General features: G+C 39.0%; 1 protein-coding gene and 1 long non-coding RNA gene across 2 annotated transcripts in view; both read right to left on the bottom strand.

Annotated features, from left to right (window-relative positions):
• Positions 1-21,969, bottom strand: part of LOC142859916 (uncharacterized) — a 155,159-nt gene that overhangs the window by 84,752 nt on the left and 48,438 nt on the right. The window lies entirely within an intron of this gene.
• LOC142859535 (leucine-rich repeat-containing protein 37A-like) overlaps positions 1-21,969 on the bottom strand; it is a 64,002-nt gene that overhangs the window by 4,572 nt on the left and 37,461 nt on the right. The window contains exons 4-5 of the mRNA XM_075989707.1: positions 4,710-4,819; positions 738-2,647 (exon numbers count right to left, since the gene is read on the bottom strand). Coding sequence (XP_075845822.1) covers positions 738-2,647; positions 4,710-4,819 — 2,020 coding nt within the window. The remainder of the gene's footprint in view (positions 1-737; positions 2,648-4,709; positions 4,820-21,969) is intronic.

Genomic DNA, 21,969 nt, shown 5'->3' with positions numbered 1-21,969 from the left:
AATGACAGAAAGTGAAGGCTAATTGCTTAAAATTCCTTCTTGGGCTTGTGAATGGTAACTTATATATAATCTAGCAATTGGGAAGTTAAGATAGGAGGACTGCCATAAGTTCAAGGACAACCTAGAACACCAGGTAAGTTCTAGGATATCCTGGATTATACAAAAAGACTTTGACTCAATAAAACTAAGAGCTGGGCTTGGTGAGGCTCTTAATCCCAGCACTCTGGAGACAGAAGCAAGCGAATCTCTGAAAGTTCAAGGCCAGCCTGGTCTACACAGCAATTTCTAGGCTAGATATAACTACATAGTGAGACCCTGTCTCAAACAAAACAAAACAAAATACCCCAATAACACAATAAACAAAAGCAAGACTATGGGCTACAGTATATAGTTTAGTGATCAAGTCCTTGTATATTATGTATACAAGGTCCTGAATTTAATCCCCAACACTATAAAACAAAATGACAATATGAAAAAAATAATAAAAGTTTTCTACTTTAGTAGCTTGCAGATTTTAAAAGAACATACCAAATTAAATGTGCTACCTATCTAACGCAATTATTAAGTTTTGAGTTTTAGGTTGCCTTCTGTCAATAAATTTAGAACCATCGTGAGAACCACTGTCTTGGCTGGGCTAGAGTTATGCGGACAATACAAGATCTGGAATAGAAGCCTCCAGTCTTTCTGCTTAAATGACTGAGAGGGTACAGGGGACTCAGTTCCAACATTGTCCTCACCTGACTTGGTTCCAGACCCTTCTGTCCACCTTTGGTTTCTGGGCTCTCATTGATGTAGTTCTCAGTTTTCCACTGGTCCGTATCCCAGTCGGCCCTGGACAACTTGAATTCTTGTTGCTCACTGAGAAGCTTCATCAGGAGGCCGGTTCTGGAGATGAGCTTGGCACAGGACAGTTGCACACTGGGATCAGAGCAGTCCATCTTCAAAGTCCTGATAACGTGAGAAATAAGCCTTCTCACATTGTTGTTGGGGATGAGGGGCCGCAGCTGCTGGTTTAGCTGAGATTCAAAGCGTTCACCTGGTGACATTAGCAACGAGTAAGCAAATTCATGGGAGTCAGGCCCCAAGATGAAGTCTAACTGTGGCTTGCTGGCTTGCTGAAGAGTTGTAATTGAATCAGATGCAGGCACATTAGACTCTACAATAGGATTCTCAGAGGGTATAATTTCTGATGCAACTTCTTCAGGCACAGTGATGTCTGTTGGAATTAAATTGGAGGTAGGCACATTAGACTCTACAATAGGATTCTCAGAGGGTATATTTTCTGATGCGGTTTCTTCAGGCACAGTGATACCTGTTGGAATTAAATCGTATGTGGGCCCAAAAGACTCTACAGCAGTCATTTCAGGGAATATATTTTCTGATATAGGTTCTTCAGACATAGGGGTGGTGGGTTCAAAGATGTGTTCTTCAATATCATCAATATCAGATGCAGCCAGAGATTTTTTGGAAGGAGGTTCTAAGGCAGCATCTAATTGTGCAAAAGGCTTTTCTGCATAACTCAGGTCTCCTAAAGATGAAAAGACCCCTCCTGCAGGGGAATTTACCAGGCTCCTCACTGCAGAGGATGCTGGACTCTTTGCAATCAACCGGAAATGATACTTTTTCTTCCTAAGGTTTCTATGTCTCTTTTCAGATAGTAAACTAGGGTTAGACCCCTTCGTTCTTTTCACATTGGCATTTGCACTTTCTAAAACAAAAATGGTGTAAGACAAGTCTTTTCGTCTGTCTATGAACGCAGGCAGTGATTTTGTAGTGGGAGTCTTGTCCACCAGTGACTGTTCTGTGGAAGAAGACACTGCCTCCCCATGCTCCTTTGGGAGCAGGGGCTCTGGGTGGAAGGAATTTCCCACTGACATCCTGGGCTTCTGAACCAGACCGAGCTGCTGCAACTCTGCTGTGGGTGGGCTCCTGAGCTGCCCGTCTTTGGCAATACTCTCCACAGGTGTCTGGACACTCTGCTTATTCCACGGGCTCTTGTCACTCACTCCCTTAAAGTGCCTTTTCCGTATGCTTCCTGTCCTCTTGAGTACTCTGTTCAGGCTGTGGAGTCGTTTCTCTGCCTTCTCAATCTCTTCAAGACTGTTTCCCTCTGCCTGGGCAGGTGCCCAACTCTGTCCAAATATTTGTTGATTAAATTTTTTACCTGAATTATTAGACTTCTCCTTATGTAGTATAGTTTCCTCTTCCTTTTTAACCTCATCAATTTCTTCATCTAATAACTTTTCCAGAAAATAAAGTTTATTCAATTTATTTTTGTTAGTGAAGTTACCAGATTCAGATTCATTTGTAGGAAGAATACTTTGTGTATCATTCTGCAAAGATCCCAAGGAACTCTCTGAATCTTGGTCATGAGAAAACAGCAGTTTAATGTATGGTAACATTGTTGATACTACATCTTCCAGATTTCCCTCAGAGAAATATGGCAGTATGTAATTCAGGGCACTCATAACATCAATTTCATCATTAAAGTCGATCTTCTCTTCCATGGAGCTGGAGTACTTGGCATTTTCTTGGTCTGAATAGCCTGTCTCTGGTTCAATAATGAGTTCAGTGCTGTTAATCTCCTTCCGGGTCTGCAACACCTTCATGAATGCCCCTTCTGGGTTCCCTATAGATGCTTCCTCAGCTGTCAAAAATGAAGAGATTGCCTTTAGTCAGAGAATACTTTTAGCCCATTCTCAGTTCACAGTCACACACTGTAGTCAAATAAATTACGGGCCAGCAAATACTGGTATGCCGTGTGTGTGTGTGTGTGTGTGTGTGTGTGTGTGTGTGTGTGTGTGTGTGAAAACACACTAAACTACATTCTGTGAAATGGGAGCAACCGAAAGAAAGAGTGTCATTGGCAAAGTAGGCACCTCCTGGGAACCTTCCACAGTGTGCACACAGGAAGTCTATTCAAGACAGCCAGTGGACCAGTAGAGAGAGACCCAGAGCCTGAAGACAAAGCCAGCTTTTCTTCTCTGCATGGCTGACTGAACCTCCTCAGGCTTCTACATCTACACCATCCTGCCTCAGATTCGAGAGGCCCACTAGGTTTCCTCTCTCCATCGTTTCAATGTGCCCTGTGTTGATACAACCTCAGCTAACTATGGTGATGGACAACCTTTGAGGGGAGTGAGGCCAGAAATGCTAAAGCAGGTGCCTCTCATTCACATCTGGATGTGTGGCCTTTTCCACCTGCCCGCCCAATTTCTTCCCATAGGCTCTGTTGCCATGTATTCTAGCTCTTGAAACAGGAGCATCCTCTCTGTGCATCTTTCTGGTTCTTGCCTGAGTGAAGGGGGTTATGAGGTGTAGGTGAAGACATGTTTAATGTACTGGGCTTGTCTGAAGCCTGTTCTCACTTCATTTCTCATTCTTCCAGGTCCACATGGGAACAATACAAAGCTTCTGGTAGTAGGAAGGTCAAGTGGGTCACTGTGTAGCTGTGTTTCTTTCCCAGGAGAATTGAGAGGATTTGAGGTGGTAGTGAGGGCCTGAAGGAGTGGTGAAAAGAAAAATGTGTGCCTGTGGACTGCTCAGAATTAGGAAGTGATAACTCAAGCAAGAGGCAACAGCAGTTGACACTTCTGATGTGTAAAATAAGAGAAATGCTTATTTGCCATTTCTGTGGAAAAAAAGAGAATAATGTAATTGGTTTCCTAAATTAAAAATAAATGACATCTTATTTATATAGACAGTCAAATGCCACTTCTATTTCTCTTCTCCAGATCAAGGCTAAAGACTTGCATTCAAACTATTTAGGCAAAAAAACGGTCATATTTTGGATGAAGTTATTGCTAATAAACCTAATACATAGAAAATATTTTAGGGCTAAGCACAAGCTATACTATCAAGCTGTATCCCTGTCCCCTTTTAAAATATTTTTTTTTTAAAAAAAAGTGAGATAGGTTTTCACTAAATTGCCTAGACTGGCCTTGAACTTGGATCATCTTGCTTCAGCCTCCTGAGTAGCTGGGATTATTGCCATATGCCACAATATTCAGTTTAGAAAAACACTTAAAATTACACTAATGATCTGGCGATAGAAAAGCCTGAGGTTCAAAACAAGTAGGGAGGTGGTCGGTGTGGGCATGGAAGAGCTCCCGGCTCCAGCAGCACAGTGAGGCAGCACTCAACTGCTCTCAGATTCTAAATTACTAGACCTGGATGGAGGTGGGTGGTCCTTGGACTTCCCTCAGGGCAGGGAACCCTGATTGCTCTTTGGGCTGACGAGAAAGGGGGACTTGATTGTGGGAGGGGGAGGGAAATGGGAGGCGGTGGCGGGGAAGAGACAGAACTCTTTAATAAATAAATAAATAAATTTTAAAAAAGGCATCACTTATAAAATTAAGAAAAGAAACCAAACAAAATCTGTCTAGAGATATCAAAAGTAGGAGATCACTTGAGACCTAATTACATAAAGCCAGCTTACAGACTGAAGTGTACTATATGCAAAAGTAATTTTTGGAAGCAGGATACCAGGCAGACAGCATAGTGAAGAGTCTGTGGTCATCTATGTTATCTCTCTCCCATTAACGCCTTTCTCTTGCTCTCTCTGCATATGGAACAGTTCTATTATCTAATCATGCAATAATAGCTGAGAATCCAACTTTCAGCAAAAGAGAAGTTGTGGATGAGTCTTTTTCATAACTAGTTAAAAAGTAAGACATAAAATTAAAATATTCATCATGCAAGAGACTCACGACAATATGTGGGACATCCAGTATGGCAATGCAGTTTGACTGTCTTGCAGACAACCTCAATATCAGTTTTATATTTGCAGAGGCAGCAGGCCATATGTCTAGGTAAGATTCTGTAAATAGAAAAACAGAGAATTGGTTTACTGGAAAAGCCTTACTGAGGTACAGAAGAGGCAGGCCAAGGCCACCACAGGGTCACAGAAGACAGAGTTTTTGAGGCATGTACAGTTGGGTGGGGACTCAATGGCAAATTGCTGCTCTCTGATACTGAAAGTAATCATGGAGGAGGACAGAGGTATTCAACAGAAGAGCAAGTGTCGTGTGTGTGTGTGTGTGTATGTGTGTGTGTGTGTGTGTGTGTGTGTGTGTGTCTTTAACAAAAGTGACAGGAACAGAACCAGGTGACACGCCTAAAACAGGAGACAAAAACAGAACTAGGAGATGTTGATAGTAGAAGCAACTCTCCTCAACTCAAATCACACTCTGGGTTGGTCATGCACAGGGCCTGAGCAAACATTCAACCTAGGGATGCTTTTCTCTATTCCTATTATTAGATTAGTAGAGATTATGTGAGGCCTAAAATAGCCTACTTTAACCCATACTTTATAGTTAAATGGCAACATAGATCACATTGACCAAATCTGGATTATTTTTGTGTTCCAATGAATAAGGGCCATGGTGCAGTTCTTTGGCATGGTGTTTGTGTAGCGGTGCAAGGCCCTGGATTTGATCTATGTGTGCATGTGTGTGTGTGTTTGTGTGTGTGTGCATATACATACACACACATTGATAGACACAAAGAGAAAGCAAGAACAAAGGAGGAATAATAAATTATAATGAAATACAATAAATACAATATAATGTAAAGACAATCTGAATTCCTAATGATAGTCAAAAAGAAAAGCAGGGTAGGTCTTCGAGAAAACACTAGTTAACTGATGTTGAAAAGATTTTGTAACTACCAAGTAATAATTAGTTGCAACAAGGTTATCAAAAACAGCCATGTAAAAGAAGTTTGAGAATAGGATCTTTAAGGTCTCAACAATTCCATAGGTTCATCCTTTCTCCTTCTCACCTCTTCTCCTTTCTCCTCCTGTGTTTGTTTTTTGAGACAAGGTCTCTTTATGTAGCATTGACTGTCCTGAAACTTTTTATATAAACCTTTTGGGCCTCAAACTCATGGAGATCCATGAGCTCCTACCTCCTAAGTGCCACCATCAGCCACTAGATATTCTCAAATTACAGTATATAAAAATAATAATTTGAAGATCTTCAACATTCTACTTTACATGTGATCAAACTCAGCATGAAAGGTCACTTGAAGTTCCATTCAAGAAAGCAGTACAGATATTTAACCTGATTATTGATGAGGAAACAGACAAATCCAGCCTGGAATGTCAATTCATGGCTCATGAAAAAGTAGTGAAATGTCTTTGATAAAAACCAAAAACATGACAGGTAACACCTGCCATATATTGATCTTGAATCAAAACAAAAAGATGTAAAGAGTAATATCGACTTCTGGCCAAAATAGAGTGAATGGATTTAACCTCCCTCACTCAAAACCAAGAAAACAAATATTCAAAACCAAATCAAACCAAACCAGGGTGCTATTTTGTTTCTGGTTTTTTTTTTGGGGGGGGGGTAGGAGGAACAAGCAAAGACAGCTTTATTTAATGTGGCTTCACTTGTGACAACAAACACCAAAAGAGCCTTGTGATCAAAAGTCCATCTTCAAGGGCTGACATAGCTTTGGATCTAGGTGGGGGAGGGGCAGGGCTATGCATAATTCTAGCAGTCCTGATCAAGGAGTGGTCTGATTGATCACTGTTTCAATTCTGATACTTCAGGGTAGTCCTTAAGAAGTTATTACCATTGTCATAGCCTGAAGAGAAAGACCTAGTCCTCATTCAATGATTTCTGTGTGTGCCTACTACAGTGAAGAACCGTTCCACTTGGAAGTAGTCTTGAAGTAGTATGTGTGAACTGTCTTGAGGACTACTGTCCAGTAGGATGACTGCTAACCTTGCACAAGTCAAGGGTCAGAAGACTCACACTCTGTGTCCCCTCAAGTCTACAGTGACAAAATGCAGTGATCATGGACTAAAATCTCTGAAACTGGGAATTCAAGAAAGTTTTTCCATTTAGTTGTCTTTCTTGGGTATTTTGCCACAGCGGTGAAAAGATGACTATAGGGGGCTGGAGAGATGGCTCAGTGGTTAGGAGCACTGCCTGCTCTTCCAAAAGTCCCGAGTTCAGTTCCCAGCAACCACATGATGGCTCACAACCATCTGTAAAGAGATCTGGTGCCCTCTTCTGGCCTGAGGCACACATGTAGACAGAATACTGTATACATAATAAATGAATGAATCTAAAAAAGAAAAGCTGACTATATACTAACTTACGGCCCTGGAAGACATTCTGTGTTGCCAGGAGGGAAACACAAAGTAACAAACAGTAGACAATTTGATGACAGAAATGGAGTTGAGAAATCAAGAAAATCAAAGTGACTATAGTTGACGGGACAGAGTATCATAAGGTAAGAGGCACACTGAGAAAAAGAGAACCATGAAGCCAGATAGCTCATGTATTCAGCAAAGTACTAAATACTGTGTGTGAAGAAACTACTGACAGACGGGGGGGGGGGGGGAACCTGCCAATTGAGTCATAAAGAATAATAATTTATTTTCGTAGGTGGTTAGGAATCTTGTCTGTTCACACATGCAAATAACAGATGGCCACAGGGCACTCACACATGCCAGGCAGGAGAACTAATGGCCGATGGCCACAAGGCACTTAGAACATATATTAGGAGTTATAAACCAGGAGTTGTAAAGGCTACTTTATATTACCCTCTCACAGACCTTCACTGATAGATTCAAAATGGGGAAATCCTTTTGAGTAACAATAGCCATACCTGGGAGCACATAGGAATATCAACATCTACGATATACCCAAACTGAAATTTACTACAATGTTTGGAGTAAGAAACTTGCCATGCAAAAAAAGCAAGAAAAGTGCACATCTGTAACCCCAGCATTCTGGAGTCAAGGGCAGTGATCGCTGTGAATTTGAAGCCAGCCTGGTCTTTACAGCAAGTTTGAAGACAGCCAGGGCTGCATAGTGAGACCATGTGTTATGGGATATTTTGATCAGACTCTGACACTCCTGGTACTAACAATAAAGTTTACCTTGAATCAGAGGGTGGAGCTAGCTAATAGCTGACCAGAATTAGCCATAGAAGTTTTGAAGGACCCAGGACATATAGAGAGAGACCCATGAATTATTTGCAGGGGCTTAATAAGAAAAGAGGGGCTTAGAAAGATTCACAGGCCCTTTTTGGATGGAGGAAGGAAAGAGAGAGGAGTCCAATGGTTGTTTCCCCCACCGTTCCTCTGATCAATCCAGTTTTTACCCTGATACCTGATCCCGAGACAGTTGCTGGCTGTCATTCAGTCAGTTCTGTGCCCTCACTTCCTGCCAAGCAGGTTTCTCCTGCACATCCCCCTCCCCCGTGTCCATTTTTCAGGTGGCTCACTCCCTCTCCCTGAAGCTTGTGGGCTTTCCCTGGACCAGCCTGCTTGCCTTGACACCTGCTTGCACCTGCTAGTCTTCTACTGCTACTGCCACGGCTGCACACCCTCAGCCCCTGGGTATATGCAAGAAGCTGCAAGTGCTCTCGACCCAGATCCTGCAGTGCAGCAGCATCCCGCTGCCACTCCAGGGGCACACGGTACTAGCCTGGCTACCTAGGTACCCCAAGGCACTCCCCACAGTCAAACACTGCTGCTGTAGAAAAACTGAGAAGTCAGCAGATCTGGTGAGACACCCAGGAATTCTTAAGGAGGGAATGAAATTTTATTCAAAAGTCTTTAAAGAAAATTTCAAAACAAAAGTCTTTCTAACGTTAAGAATGGGGAACAATATTATGATACAGAGAGTTAGGACACCGTATGGTTTGAAAATGAAAAAAATTAAATGAAGGCATAATCAGCTTAGCTGGGATTGACATGTTAATTATAATTATCACTTTGGTAATTCATGTTATATACTTTAAAAAGTAGTTTGATATTGGTTCCAAGTATAAAAAAATTGACTGATAAAATACAATCCTTAGAAAGATCTACGAATGAAACAAAGACAAATATTCACACACAGACAGAGGAATTTAGAACAGAACCTACCACACTGAATTATGAAACTGAAGAGGAACAGCCCAAGGCTATTAGAAAACCAATATCCAGTTATCATACAAGAACAAGTACCAGATGACAGGCAGCCCCAAGGCTATCAGAAGTTAAAGGATCCTGTAGAAATGTTAGATTTCAAAAGATTTAAAGAAGCAGTTGTTTCATATGGTATGCATTCACACTCTGTGAAACAAATGTTAAATTCATAGACAACTCAGAACAGAAATACCCCCACAAGACTGAAAAGCTTTAGCTACAGCAATCTTAGAAGGTAGTTCTCAGTTACAATGAAAAATAAGGGGGAGAAAGGAAGCTAGGATCACAGAACAATGAAGTAGGGCCAGAGGTATGGAAATTTCCCAAGACCAGCTTCTCAATGAAGGTGAGCATGCTGTTTTGCAAAGACAGTTTAGATTTGATGATCACATCTTGGCCATATGTTGTACAGCAACTTTGGGTGCTTGGGACAGGGATGAAGAATCAGGAAAGAGGACTGATTCATTACTAAAATTATACAAGGCTCCAAAAGCCCTTCACTGATTTTTTTAAACAAAGATTGACTTTAGCTGTGCATAAAATGTTATCGGACTAAGAAGCTAGACAAATATAAGTTGAATCTTTGGCTTTTAAAAAAATGATAACTCAGAATGCAAAAGGATGATTAGGTCTTTAAAGGCAAGATCAGACCCCATAGATGAATGGATCTGAAATAGAGTTGATATTGGATCTCACACTTATGGTGATACTTGGATAGAAGAAGTGATTTCTAAAAATTTTAAGAAAGTTCAAAAGGTCAGATGTTTTAATGTGGTAAATAAGGTCATCTGAAAAGGCAAGGCATTCCTAGAAACAATGCTTTTTCAAGAGATGATCCAAACAGAAGACCTGACCTTCTGAAATATGCAGAAGGTACAGCAAAGGCCAACATTGGACCAATGAATGCAGATCAACAAGTGACAGACAAGATAATCCTTTGCCATTGGGAAACACCTTAGGGACCTCTTACAGGCGCCAATCTCAAATTTATTTCAAACATTCCCTGTCAGTATTGGTGAAACTCATCCACAGAGCAATTAAAAAACTTAATGCTTCTTTAAATGTTCAAAGAACAAAGCTAAAAATACAAGTGAATGACATTGTAATTATAGACATAGGTTTGGATGTAACAATAATTTCTCCAACATCTTGGCATCCAGAATGGCTTCTTCAGAAGGTAAATATTCAGTTTCCAGGTGTTGGAACTTTACCTCTGGTAAAAGAATTTTTAAAAAAAGAACAAGGTGGGTCAATTGTATAGGGCCAGTAGGATAGGTAGGGAAATTAAAGCCATATGTGACCAATAGCAATGAATTTATGGGGGTGTGACTTGTTACAACAATGGTAAACCCAGATTAGCATTCCTCAATCTCAGAAACAAACCATAAAATAAAGAATGCCATGGGCACAGGGTAGAGCTGCACATGGTGCTCCCATCCCACCTGGTCAGACTTTCTTTTCTTTTATCCCCAAGCTTTGGGGAAATGTTTGGGATTTTCCTTTTATAACCTCTCTGAAACAGTGTCTAGATGTTATATCCAAACTCCAGAAGCACCTGGGCTCCAAACTGGCTGGTTCTGCCTTTAGGTAGCCACCCCCTCCACCGGCCACATGTGCTTTCTCCCCGAACAAAATCCCCTGTGTTTTTGGACATCTCTCTCCCCCTCTCTCTTTACCACTGTTGCAGGCTCTCCTTGAATCCCCTTCTTGGGCTGCTGACAAACTAGGTAGCTGCCTTGAAATCCAGAGAGGCTTTTACTGTTCTATGCAGCAGCAATCAGCCTCACAGCTTCATTAACATCATCAGTAGATTTGGTAAGACAATTGGGAATTCATAAAGGTATGAATTACTTAAAAGAGAGTTTTTTCCCCACATTGACAAATGGGAAAAACAATTATAATTGAGGAATTCGAATCTCTGTATAATATGCTAGACAGTTTGAAAATGGAACAATTAATTGAGAGGATATCTAATTTAGATGGGATTTATGGAATGTTAATTATATTATCAGAATTATCATTATTGTCTTATCACTAAAAAAGTTGGTTTATCTAAGTGCTAAGAAATAGGCCTTAGAACAAACTAATAAAACAGATCACAGAGATATTCAAATCCAGACAGAAAAATTTAATGGAGAGCCAAAATCAGCATTGCATTATAAGAATAGAGAGGAACAGTCAAAGATTTTCAGACAACCAACCTTAATATATCCAGTAACCTTAAAGGAATTGCCAAATGGCAGAATCTCTGTTATAGCTGACTAGACTCCTGTGACATTTTAGACTTAAGGACATTAAAGGAAGCAACAGTCTCATATGGCATGCATTCACCTATTGTTAAGCAAATGTTAAACTTGTGGTCAGTTTATAGTAGAATTATTCCTAATGACTGGGTAGATTTGGGTTGCAGGTGTTTTAGAGCCCAGTCCACAATTATAATTGAGTACCTGGTTCAGAGAAGAGGCCAAGATTACTGTACAATTAAGTAAAATGATTGAAACTGCTAGATTTCTACCAGATGATATAGAACTGACTTCATTATTTATTCAGCTATGAATTATAATCAGGAACAGGAATCATCTCACATACATAACACACATCCAATCACATACAGGTCTGCTAGGTCCTCTAGCACAATGTAGGACAGAAATCAATTAATTAGTGTTTGGAAATGTGCTGAAAGTCCCAGAATTTCATTAAAAACAATATGTCAATAGTGAAGGTTTTTTATTTTAAAAAAAGACTTTCCCATCACATGGCAACAGGCAAGGAAATTATAAGGAAATTTCTAATTTGTTCTTTATACAACCAAACACCACTACCTGCAGGAAGTAACCCAAAGGGTACTCAAAGAAATGAAATCTAAATCTGGCAGATGATGTGTTCCATTTTGTAGAATTTGGAAAACTAAAATATGTATATCACACCATTGATACCTATTCAGATTTTCAATGGGCAACTGCTTTGACTTAAGAAAAGGCTGATTCAGTAGTCACACTTTTGCTAGACATTATGGCCATTGCGGTTATGTAAGCAGAGACTGTTCTTTCATTTTCTGACTATCCAGACCCAAATAATCACACAACTATAGTAATTACAACACTGTTTGGCCAATGCCTTAGGCATATTTCTAGTTAGTGCTTACATTTTAAATGAACCCATTTCTATTATTCTGTATATCCCCAGAAGGATATATTATCTGAGTAAATAGGAAGTACATTGTAAGCAACTTCCAAAACTCTAGAATCAACAGAGACTTTTCACTGCCTGGACAGTCAACCCAAGTTCTTCTGTAACATTGGAGCATCCATCTTCAGCCTACAGGCCCATACTATCTGGCAGATTTTTCCATGAAGCAGAAAATTTGAAAGAATGTTTTGCCTATATGGGCAGTTTGTCAGTCACTTTCTTCTGTGTCCTACAGAATGTCTGGCAAACTCGCGAAGCAGGAACACTGAAGGACTGCCTCAACTTTTTAGGCAAGCTCAGCAATCATTTTTCTGTGGGTCCTGCATGACCAGTTTATATAGCATGCTACTAAGCAGTCTAGGTAACAGCAGATTCTTGCTCAAATGGTTAGCCTTGTCACATTGAAGGCAAATTACATAGAGAGTTTCTTCAGTGTCTATCAACTCTCTGTTCCACCCTGCTTGGCTTTTCCTACATGGCAGAGGTCTGGGAGTCATGTTTACCACCTCAATTCTCAGAAGCAGTTGGCTGATGCCGCCACCAAGTAATTTGCAGCATGCTTCCCACAAACCCCATTCAAGTGCTCTATGACAGGACCTCCTGAATCCAGAGTCATTTATGCTACCAGTAGGAATGAGGAAGCCATATCTTAAGGGAGTCTCACAGCTTTTCCAGCTAACATTGAGTCTGGAAGCCTTCTCTTAAAGGAGCCATTCTTCAGCTCGAATTCAGCAAACAGAGCCTTTTTAAAAATATGTGGCTACCAAGAAGTTCAAGCTGACTTCTGATTTTGTGGGTCTAAATGCCTTTTTTTTTTTTTTTTAAAAAAACTTTCTTAGGCTTTATGTGGATATTCTTGCCCCACATTGAGTGCCATTTGTAAGCAAAGACTGTTCTTTCATTTTCTGGCCACCCAGACCCAAATAATCACGCAAAACTATTATTCATTACAACACTGCTTGGCTAATGACTTAGGCATATTCCTAGTTAGCTCTTATGTCTTAAATCAACCCATTTCTGTTATTTCTATTATTTCATATTTATCACAAGACTTGTGGTTTGTTACCTATTGTACTTGAGTGGCTACATGGCGCCCTCCTGACTTCACCTTCTTTCTCCCTGAATTAAGTTTAGCTTTCCTAGCAACCTATATTTTGTACTGCCACAGACCAAAACAGCTTCTTTATTAACAAATGGTAATAAAACATATTCACATATAGACTAGAAACCCACATCATGGGTATACCAAAGACAGACAATGCTCTAGTATATGTCTCTGAGAAAATGAAACCATTTTTGCTTATTACAACATAAAATAAATTACAGGCATAGCACACAATCCTACAGGGCAGGCAGTTATAAATGATCAAATCAAACTCCAAAGGATATGCTAAATAAACATAAAGGGATCATAAATACACTCAGAAATATATGGCATGATGCTTTATTAACTTTGAATTTTCTTTCTAATGAGAAAGAAACAACAGCTGTGGAGCGACATTGGATAGTAGTAGAAAAAAATTACAGAATTAAATCAGTCAATATACTTTAAAGATATACTGACCTCGGAATGGAAATCAGGACATGTGTTACTTTGGGGAAGGGTTTTTCTTTTGTTTACACAGAAGAAGAAAAGTTACAGATACCATCAAAATTGAAAAGATTCGATTTGATCAAGAGACACCTCTTAATTAGAAGACATGAGAGATCATCAAACAGCATGGCCACTTAATCTGAACTAACCTATAAAACTAATAAATGCTTTTTTCACTTGACTAGATATAACTTGCCAAAAGGGAATGTTCCCAATACTAGGGTTGCAGAAGGGTTTTGTTCCTGTCTTTTCTGGAGAATAAAGGTATACAGCTAAGGAATCTGAAGGCCACTGCACATATGAGACCTCTGAAGAAAAAGGACAGACAAATCATCCAGAAAAAAAATGTCTCAAGAAAAAGAGTATATTAGCCTATTGGTATACCACATTTCCAGCAGGATAAATTTTCATGAATCTTCCCAAATATTTCTTTCTGTTATTCTTTACAGACATATAATGAAAATGATTTTTTGGTAATCCCAGTCTAATTAAAGATTAAAGCTGGCTTTGGAGTTCACGTGTGGCTCTCCCTCTCTCAACCCATGCATGCTTATTAAAGTGAGGTCCAAAATCTCTGTCTCATGTCAGAAGAGTCTCCTGATAGAAGACAGAAGAAAAAGAAATTTTCACAAACTATTTTATATTGCTACTAATCTCATATTCTTTTGGTTTTATTTTAAACTTTTTGTCATGATATTAATGGTCATATAGAGTACTAATTTGTTCTAGAAAAAGGTTTCATCTATCTTCCTATACATGACTTTGGGTTTGAGTCTTTGTCAGTTTTCTATAGTGAACCATGAGCATAACTAACAGAGACTTCAGGAACTTCCCAAAAGGAGGATGGGGTCTGGCAATGACAATTCTTCCAGGACTTTGATAACATCACTAAGAAAAAAAAAATCGGCTTTGGACTACAAATTGCTCTGAACAATTTCAAAGTGGCTAGCTGAGATGACATAGCCTAACATACTATTCAAGCCAGGACTTGAGACAGCCCTGCACTTTCCCATTATGCAGAGAATGGACAACAAATGATAAAGCTATCTCTCTCAGGACTTGACAATTAACCAAAAATTTTGTTTCAGTATCTCCTAAAGTTACCGTCATTCACAAACAACAGGAAGTAACTTTAAGAATATGATGCCCATATTCCTAAGAAGTGGGGTAGGTGGTTTTTTGTTGTTCAATGGGTTATGGATATTTGTCATTGTTTAGGGGGACTAGTTACAAGTTGTTATTGGTATTGATAAGAAAAAAAGCTAAACAAAGGACAACTAGATTCAAGGTTTTTGTTTTGAAAAGCAAAAAGGGAGGGTTAGATATGATAAGATAAAAGCAACTACTAGTTTTAAGAGTTTACATAGGATTGGAGTTTTGTATTTTATATACAAATTTTATATATTGATACAAATTTGAGATTAATTTTGTTAACATAGCCTGTATATACATTTCTAATCTTGTTCAAGGTGTTGTACCTATATAGCTCATTTAACAATGTAATGAAAATTTCTAGTCCTTGAAAGTATTATTACTATCTGCTTAGGATAACAAGGAAATGCAGGTAATTAGTCATCTACTACAACTGAACTTGTAGTCACATCAGGTATGTTTTCAAGTTCAAACAGATACATTTTAAATAGGTCATCTTCAAACACTTCAGAGATCTATAGAATATGGCATTTAAGATGTTTTAATAACTGCTGTGGGAGCTCTTTTGACCAATAACCTTTAAGATATCAGCCCACTTGGACGTGGTCTCTTATACTATAACTGCAGCGTGTGTTCACTCTCTTCTGGCTCTCACTTCCGGCTGCTAGATTCAATTCCTGTTCCCCATTCATGCAGAGGACTGTGATCTAGGACAGGGATCTGTGAGTCTCCCCTAAATAAATAACCCTTTATTATATGTAATTCTGAACTAGTGTGGGATTATTTTGTAACTTCCGTCATCATCTGGTACCCGAATGTGCAGACCAGTCCACACTTTATGGGATCAGTTTGCCGGCTGAGTGGCGCATTGGACACTGACTCTCCTGCCCGTGGCCCTAGCTGGCACTCAGATGCAGCAGGCTGCTGCTCAGCACTCCCTAGCTCATGACTGACATGTTGCCACTGGGTGCATTACATGCCGGCCTACAGGCTGCTGCCTGAGATCCTTGTGGCATGTACAGTCCACAACTCACACTGACAGAAAACTTTGGGTTTTCTTTTTACCTTGGGCCCCAACTCTTGTAATTGTTTGATCACTTTAGTAGCTGCTCTTAATTTGTTAAACAAAGCATATTTTTCAGTACCAAAGTAAGCAACATGTGCTGTTCATTGCTGCTAGCATCTTTCAGCCACATGGCTGATACATACTCCAAATCATTGCATTTGCATTATGACAGGTAAGATCTACAAAACTACAAAAATAACTAATAACATAACTATCTAGGAGTTCAATAATTATTTGCTTATACTATGGAAGGTATTCTGCAAGGCTTATGTGATTTTCCTTCAACATCCCCTTATTTGATTCTAGGAATTAGCTTTGACTTCAATATTATCTCAATTAGACTTTACAGGCTAATAATAGACAGCTATTTGAGGAGACCAACACTATGAAGAGGGATAGCATAAACTTGACAAAATTATCTGAAAGAATTTGTGTTGCTGAATTTAACAATTGGAAACTTTAGAAAAGTTATGATAGATTAATGATAAGATATCTCTCTAGGAATGTAATATGCACATAATCAAAATTTGTCCAAGGGGGGGCTGGAGAGATGGGTCAGACGTTAAGGACACTGACTGTTCTTCCAGAGGTCCTGAGTTCAATTCCCAGCAACCACATGGTGGCTCACAACCATCTAAAATGAGATCTGGTACCCTCTTCTGGCATGCACGCATACATGGAGGCAGAACACTGTATTGTATATGTAATAAATAAAATCTTTAAAAAAATTGTCCAAAGATGAGACGATATCTTTATTGGACAAGTTTCGTACCTTGAAATTCTCAGTGAGGGCATTAGAACAAAACACTGGACAGGAGATTCAGACTTTGCAAAAGGCAGTAGTAAAAAGATTTGAAAAGATTGAGGAATTTGTTGAAATTGATGAGCAGCAACAGAAGGTACAAGGACAGGATTTAGCCTCATCAGTTCATGCCAGATCCCGGGATGACTTACACAGTGTTTTAACTGCATATCCAGTAATTTTATTGGAAAGACCATCTGGCACAAAGTACCCTAAGGTAGTCAAAGAATATGCATGGGAACCAACATGGATGAGCAATCTAAAAGAAATAAAAACAAGCAACTGTTTCTTATGGGTTACCCTCACCTTTTGTCAGGGAAATGGTGATGATGCAGGCTTTAAGCACTAAGGCTCTCCAAACAACTGGCTTCAATTAATCTCAGCAGTCCTAGAAGATGGACCTCAGGGGCTTTGGAAGTGTTATTTGAAGAAGAGGCAAAAATTTTAGAACAACAGGGGGAAACAAAAGGATTTGAGACTTCCCAGGATCAAATTCTTGGCAAGGGTTATTACTCTAATCCTCAGGAACAAGCTCACTGTGATGAACATAGGGAACCTTGTCCCTACGTAGCACAACAGCTTTAAATGCTCGGGACAGGATTCAGGAACTAGGGAAAAATTGAGTCATATATTAGGGTTAAACAGGGCCAGAAAGAACCCTTTAGTGACTTCTTACAAAAATTAACTAAGGCTATACAAGTAGGAGTGACAGACCCTGAAGCTAGACATGTACTTATTGAATCTTTGACTTTTGAAAATGCCAACTTAGAATGTAGGAAGATTCTTGAGCCTTTAAATGTCAGATCAGCACCCATACATGAATGGATATTGCCTATAATGAATGTTGAAACATTTGACTATAGCACTGAGGATTGGGTAGGAGAAGTGATTTCCAATGAGGGGATACCAGAATGCCAAATGTTTTAATTGTGGCAGAATAGGACATCTAAGAAGGGACTGTAGACAAGGAATTCCTAGGAATAATGTCTGCTCTAGGAATGTAAAGGGTAGGAGGACTCAGCCTTCTGGTATATGTAGGAAGTGTGGCAAAGGCTGACATGGGACTAATGAATATAGGTCGGCAAGAGACAGACAAGGCAACCTGACACCACTGGGAAACTCCTTGGAGGGCCTCTCACAGGCCCCGATGTCAAACAAGGTCCAGTCATTCCCAGTTACTGTGAACAACATGTCTCACCAGGAAAATTAATCCAGTGCCTATTGTAAAAAAAAACATACTGTTCTGGATGATAGAATAAACAAGGAGGATGAATCAAAAACTCCAGTAGGAAATAGGAAACATATTTTGGTAGATTTCTATAAGCGGTCTAAGACAAAGCTATACGTGTTTATAAATGACATTGTAATTGAAGGATGGCTAGACATGGGTACAGCCCATGAGTATCATTACTCCAGAATCTTGGCATCCAGAATGGCCTCTTCAAGAGCCAGATATTCAATTCCTATGGAATTGGAACCCTATCTCAAGTTAAACAAAGCATGAGGTGGGTTGAATACATAGGGCCAGAAGAATAGAAAGGAAAGCTGAGGCCATATGTAGCTAATATTGTAGTGAATTTATGGGGCCATGAGCTATTGCAGAAATGGAATACCCAGGCTAACATTCCCACGGTCCCCAAAACTCATTTTCTGGGAAGGGTATTATAAGATGATATAAACAAAAGTCACCAGCCATTTCGGCTCTACAAGAAGACAAAGAAATTAGCAAACCTTCAGAAGTACTAACGATTCTGCCTTTAAAATGGTTAAACTGAGAAACCAATATGGGTTAAGCAATGTCCATTATTAGAAAAAAAACCTGCAGGCTTTAAAACAGCTGATACAGGAGCAACTAGATATTTGCCATATTAAAGAATCAACCAGCCCTTGGAATACTTCTGTATTTGTTGTTGAAAAGAAATCTGGAAAATGGAGAATGGTGATAGATCTAAGGGCTATCAAAAAGGTTATTCAACCTATGGGCCCTCTACAATCTGGAATTCCTCTGCCTTCTCTGTTATCAAAGGGATGGCCTCTCAAAGTTATTGATTTAAAGGATTGTTTCTTCACTATACCTTTACAAGAAAAGGACAGAGAAAAGTTTGCCTTCACAGTGCCTACATATAATAATTCTCAGCCTACCAGGAGATATCAATGGACCATTCTCACAAAGGGAATGCTCAATAGCCCCACCGTGTGCCAATACTTTGTCAGTCAGCAATTGGAAACAATATGCAAGCCATTTCCTAAGTCTATAATCTACCATTACATGAGCGACATTTTGTTATCTGACTCAAATGCAGATACTTTAGAAGTAAAGAAAGTTTTGCCAAAATGGGGATTAAAAATTGCTCCTTAAAAAATATAAAGAGGAGATTCTGTTAATTACCTAGGTTACAAAATAGGTTTACAGAAAATTAGAACACAAAAGGCATAAATTAGGAGAGACCAACTGTGGACTCCTAATGACTTTCGAAGATTATAGGAAACATTTCCAGTCTATTAATAGTCCATTTAAACAAAACCTTAGATGGTGATAAACACTTAAATAGTCCCAGAGAATTAACAGCTGAAGCAGAGAAAAAACTGATGGTCATTGAAGAGAAATTACAGGAGGCACACGTAGATAGAGTGAATTCAAATCTTAATTGTATTCTAGTCATATTGCCTTCCAGAATTTTCCCTACAGAAATTTTAATGCAGAGGGAAGATATTATCTTAGAATGGACTTTTTATCACATACACCAAGCAAAAAGTTAAAAACTTATGTGGAAAAAGCCTCTGAATTAATTATAAAAGGAAAATTGAGACTTTGTCAACTAGCAGGTATAGATAGAAGCAGCAGAGATTATAGTTCCTTTTACTGATGATGAAATTAAAAAATTATGGCAAGACAATGAACCAGAGAAAAGAGCTTATGCTATTTTGGGGGAGAAATTAATAGCAATTATCCCTAAAGTGATAGAATCAGCCTTATAAAGAGAACTTCTTGGATTCTTCCCTGAATTGTACATGATGCAACAATAACTGGAACCCATACATTTTATAATGATGCAAATAAATCAGGGAAGGCAGGTTACAAATCAGAAGAATCAAGTAAGGCAGAAAAAAGCCCTTATTATTCTGTCCAAAAGGCAGAGTTGTATGCTATTCTCGTGGTACAAGGGGATTTTATTTATTTATTTATTTATTTATTTATTTATTTATTTATTTATTTTATTTTATTTTCGAGACAGGGTTTCTCTGTGTTTTTTTGGAGCCTGTCCTGGAACTAACTCTTGTAGACCAGGCTGGTCTCGAACTCACAGAGATCCGCCTGCCTCTGCCTCCCAAGTGCTGGGATTAAAGGTGTGCGCCACCACCGCCCGGCCCCTACAAAGGGATTTTAAAGCACCTCTCAATATAGTTACTGATTCGTAATATGCAGAAAGAATTGTATTGCATATTGAAACAGCTGAATTTATACCAGATGATACAGAATTGACTTCATTATTCATTCAGGTGCAAGATATAATCAGGAATAGGCTTTGTCCTATATACATAACACACATCAGATCCCATACTGGTCTGCCAGGTCCTCTTGCTCAAGGTAACGCAGAAATTGATCAATTATTGATTGGAGGTGTGCTGAAGGACCCAGAATTTCATAAGAAACATCATGTCAACAGCAAATGTTTAAAGAAAGTTTCCTATTACGTAGCAACAAGCTAAGGAGATTATAAAAAAAAGTCTTACTTGCTCTTTCTGTAACCTAACACCATTACCTTCAGGGAGTAACCAAAAGTGTACTCAAAGGAATGAGATTCGGCAGATGGATGTGTTCCACTTTACAGAATTTGGAATATTAAAATATATCCACCACACCATTGACAGTTATATAGGTTTTCAATTGGCAACTGCCTTGAGCTCAGAAAAGGCTGATTCAGTAATCATGCATTTATTAGAAGTTATGGCCATCATGAATATACCTGCAAAAATAAAGACATATAATGGCCCTACATATGTGTCTAAGAAAATGAAACTGGTTTTTTGCTTATTATAATACAAAGCATATTACAGGTATATCAAACAATCCTATAGGTCAGGCAGTTATAGAAAGGTCAAATCATATTATAAAGGATATGCTAAACAAACAGAAAGGGATGGAAAATACCCCCAGAAATAGATTGCATAACTCTATTAACCTTGAATTTTCTTAATGTTAATGAGAAAAGAATGACAGCAGCAGAGAGACATTGGATAATGGAAAAAACTGCTGAATTAAATCAGCCAGTGTATTTCAAGGATGTGCTGACCTCACAATGGAAACCAGGAGATGTGCTACGCTGGGGAAGAGTTTCATTCCCTTTTCCACAGGAGAAGAAAAGCTATGGATACCATCAAAATGAATAAAGATTCAGTTTGTAAAAGAGAAACCTCTTGAGAAAGAGAAATGACAGCTCATCTGTAGGGGTGATAATCATACAGGTAGTAAACAAACAAACAAAAAAACCTCATAAGGGTTGGGACAAGGTTCTGTTCTTGTCTTTGCAGGAAAACACTCATCTTCAAAGAGTAGAGAGACCTTGATGTCTAAAAATGAAAAGATAACTATCCAGAAAGGATCACCAAGCAAAGAGAAATCACATTTGTGATGCTATATTATCTGCATGGTAAAATTTGATTATCTGGACATGTATACATTTCTACTTAAAAATACAACTAGCTTTAGAGTTAGTCAATGGCTTTCCTTCTCTAAATCCAAGCATGTTGTTAAAAGAAAAATTCTGAATTTTTGTCTCATGTCAGGAGTCATCTGGTATGGGACAGAAAGAAGATAGATTTTAAGGAATTATTTTACTTTTCTCCATGCTCATTTTTTTCTATATCATATCTTTCACTGAATATATGCCTATGTGACTAATGTTTAAGTTTTCAACAATGAACAGTAGATTTCCCTGCAGTAATCTTTGAAGCTTCTAGGAGGACTATGGGGCCCCACAATAACGACTCCACCTGGTTGATATGATGTCATGATGCTGATAGTGCTACTATGAGACCGGTTTTTGGGTACCAGCTGTGGAAATGGTGCACCTTCTTACAACATTCTGGCCAGAACTCCAAATAAGAACTTAAAAAAAAACAACCAAAAATAAACCCAACCCAATCAACTACTCAGAGACCATTTGCAATTATACAAAACAACAATCTTGCTTCTGGCTCTTGTTTCTGGCTGACAGACTCGGTTCCTGTTA

This window comes from Microtus pennsylvanicus, chromosome 11 (assembly GCF_037038515.1).
Source record: "Microtus pennsylvanicus isolate mMicPen1 chromosome 11, mMicPen1.hap1, whole genome shotgun sequence".
Lineage (NCBI taxonomy): Eukaryota > Metazoa > Chordata > Mammalia > Rodentia > Cricetidae > Microtus > Microtus pennsylvanicus.
This window is presented reverse-complemented; position numbering and strand designations above follow the sequence as displayed.